The following is a 3,378-nucleotide window of genomic DNA, read 5'->3' as shown; positions in this document are numbered from 1 at the left end:
ATATATAAAAAATATATTATATATATATATATATTTATATCCTACATAGAGAGAGATATAGTGGTGTTTCATTTTGATCATGGAAAATGTGGCTTTTACTTTTTTAATCCAGAAATTGGAGATGTTTTTATCAAAGAAAACCAGGATACCTGGTAATAGGTAATACATAACAAAATATTTATACAAAGTATTATTAAATGCTTTCAATTTTTTAAAAAAAAAAAATTTTTTTTAATAGGAAAGTAAATATTAGAGGTTGTTCAGAAAAAAGGCTGAACAACAGTACAGGGAATATGCAACCATGTGTGTCTAATATTTTGCCTAATCAACTTCTTTCTCCATTTCACTTGCAGGAAAACATAAACATCGATGAAGCTTCCAGGTGCCTGGTGAAACACATAATTGCTAGTGAGAGTGATTCAGTGCAACCCATTGAACCGGATATTATAAAACCACACTTGAATTCTTCCAAGATTGTCACTTGTTCAGCTTGCTTTAAATCCTAAGGGACTTCCAGACTATTCCCGGATACTTGAGCTGAGCAAGTAACTCACAAGGAATGTTTTCTCCAGCACATCCAGATTATTCCTCTGCTCACTGAACACCCATGAGCAAATTGAGATTTTCTCAAGTGTATTTGATATTTAAAAGTATCCAATGATTTTTTGACCCCTTGGCTTGAGTATGAATGCTCATATTCTTTATGAGTACTTGATAGTAACTACTGAAATTGTCTCAGTTTGGTGTAATTGGTCAGTTAGGTCGCATAAGGCTGTTCCTGCTTTCTGATGAAGTGTACATCCACCTCTGTAATGAATATTCTGGCTGTGATTTAAAATTTGGTTACTGCAAGTACTTACCCCAAGGCTTGGCAATTTGCTTTCTAAGAACATTTTTCATTAAGTAGCTGCATGAATGTTCACTAAAAGCAAATACAAAAGATGACAGGAGCCAGTATTTTTTCAGGTTTTGCCTGGCACTATTGAGTATATATTACAAAAGATCACACTAACACATGAAACATCATTTGTGGTAGTGCAGAGCATTAAGGTAGCAGTCAACAGACCTGGATTCTTTTACCAGCTTTGCCAATGACCTCATGTGTGACCCTGAGCAAGTTACTAAAATTTATGCACTTCTTTTACTCATGCAACCCTTGACTTATCATATCTTTTTTTAGACTGTAAGCTCTTTGGGATGGGGGGAGAGGCTGTCTCCTACAATGTGTTTATTCAGTGCCTAACACAGTGGAGCACCAGCCTCGTTGGGTCTTCCAGACACTACTGTAATATAAATAATAATTTCAGTGAATGGCAAGACAGATATGAACAGATGATACAGAAAGAGGCTTTTGGGGAGTTCTTGTATGGGGAGGATCCTGTTCTTAAAATCAAAGCATCTCATAGCTGAGTCTGCTACTAAACCGCTTGCACTTCAGAGCAGCAGAATCAAGGACACTGTCTTAACTAATCAAAGGCTGGTATACACTGCTTGAAACACCAGGTTGTAAATATATTTTTGTCACAGAGTTTCACAGTAAGAGACAAAACAGAAGTCATTACTTTAAAACAAGCAGGCAAACAAAATGTGCCAATGACAAAATGGGCTCGCTTATCCAGCTGGATGTGTTCAGAGAAAAGTGTTTTCAAACTTAGGGAACTCCTGAATTTTAATTTAACCTCTGACAGGCTTCCACTGTGCTCTGGGTCAAGTCACTTAACTTTACTGTTCCAGTTTCCACATCTGTAACTCAGAGATACTGGTAACTGTACTTGCCTACCTCACAGGGCTTTTTGCAGGTTGCTAGTTGTGTGCTGCTGCAAGATTAAAAGCATTGTACAAGTGTTAAGTACTACTATTGCTCAGATTGAAATAGAATGACCGAGAGCCCTACAGCATGGATACACGGCCCTCTGATGTCTTATATTTTTAACAGAGAAAGGGCTAATCTTCACTGTTAACTCAAGTTACTTCTCTTTGAGTGTTGCATCACTGTGTGATCACTCTCTAGGCATGCTGAATGATCAGATCAGCACCTGACAAATTGTGCTAATTCAAGCTGTAGCTGCACTCCCCCTGCTTTCATTAGCGTGGATGTCAGCATAAAGGTTACAGCCCATGCCTCCTGCCAGGCTAGCAAAATCAAGCTTAACTCTAGCTGGGGATCTGTGTGTGTGGACAGGAGCTGGGTTAAGGGTAACACTCAGGTTAGACCTTGAGCTAACACTACAATCAGAACAACATATTATCTCACTTTCCTATAAGCTAACATGTCTCCAACTCCTGTCAAACTGTGTTGTAACCTGGTCCCCAGGTTACTGATGTCTTTTAACTGTCATCATAAATAGAATGTCTTCAGATGTTTCCAATCTGTGTTCATTAAGCAGTCAGGTAATTTCCTCCCACAAATAACTGTTTGAGAGCTTTGCTTCACTAAAGACATAGGCAAAATATTTGCTTGCTAAAAAGAAGCAAAAATAAAACATTGAAAAAAAAGTTATTTTTCCTCCTCAGTGTACTACATTAATGTCCCAACCATCCTGCTTTGGCTCTACTGTGGGATCTTTGACCACAACCAAGGATTCAGACCTGACTTTCCATGTTGGACAAATACAGCTCCATAACCAGGGATGAATTTGGCTCTGACTGGATTGCACAGGATGTACTGAGGCTACGTTGCTTGATCATCACACTTATTACTGCATCAATGCAGTGCAATACTGCTTTCTTAACTTATGTAATAAATTACGTAATTCCAGAAAGCTTGCTGTTGGGCACACAGTTTTTACGCTGCAGAAGTGATGACTAACTTTCTGGGTACTTGCAATAAACCAGTAAATATAGGAATGACACCTGTGTTGTGAGTAAATGGAGCCTCAGCAAGCTGGGCTGATATAGGGACTCCAGAGTAAAAGCTCTGTAATTTAGAATTAAAGTAATTACCTGTGGCCAAATCCTTTCAGGGTAGATTATAAAAGGTAGCTGTATTATTTGAATTCCTGCATGGATAGAATTTCCTTATGTCATTCGGGATCATCTCATGAGGTTCAACAAGGACAAGTGCAAAGGCCTACACTTAGAATGCAAGAATCCCATGCACCAGTACAGGCTTGGGACCAACTGGCTAAGCAACAACTATAAAGAAAAGGACCTGGAGGGTACAGTGGACAATAAGCTGACTATGAGCCAGCAGAGTGCCCTTGTTGCATTAGTAGCAGCGTTGCCAGAAGATTGAGGGAAGTAGCTATTCCCCTCTGTTCTGCACTGGTGAAGCCACAACTAGAGTCCTGTGTCCAGTCCTGCCCCCCGCCCAACTACAGAAAAGGTGTGGAGAAGTTGGAGAGACTCCAGCAGAGAGCAATAAAAAAGGTTAGGGGG

At 39.4% G+C, this 3,378-nt stretch overlaps 1 protein-coding gene across 1 annotated transcript in view; it reads left to right on the top strand.

Annotated features, from left to right (window-relative positions):
• The window catches only part of RAB38 (RAB38, member RAS oncogene family), a 42,163-nt gene extending 39,395 nt beyond the window's left edge, over positions 1-2,768 (top strand). The window contains exon 3 of the mRNA XM_019525565.1: positions 354-2,768. Within this exon, the coding sequence (XP_019381110.1) occupies positions 354-506 (153 nt within the window). The 3' untranslated portion in view covers positions 507-2,768. The remainder of the gene's footprint in view (positions 1-353) is intronic.
• Positions 2,769-3,378: the final 610 nt, after the last annotated feature.

This window comes from Gavialis gangeticus, unplaced genomic scaffold (assembly GCF_001723915.1).
Source record: "Gavialis gangeticus isolate Ggan-Ray unplaced genomic scaffold, GavGan_comp1, whole genome shotgun sequence".
Taxonomy (NCBI): Eukaryota; Metazoa; Chordata; order Crocodylia; family Gavialidae; genus Gavialis; species Gavialis gangeticus.
Note: the sequence above shows the minus strand (reverse complement) of the source record. Positions and strands in the feature narration are given on the sequence as shown.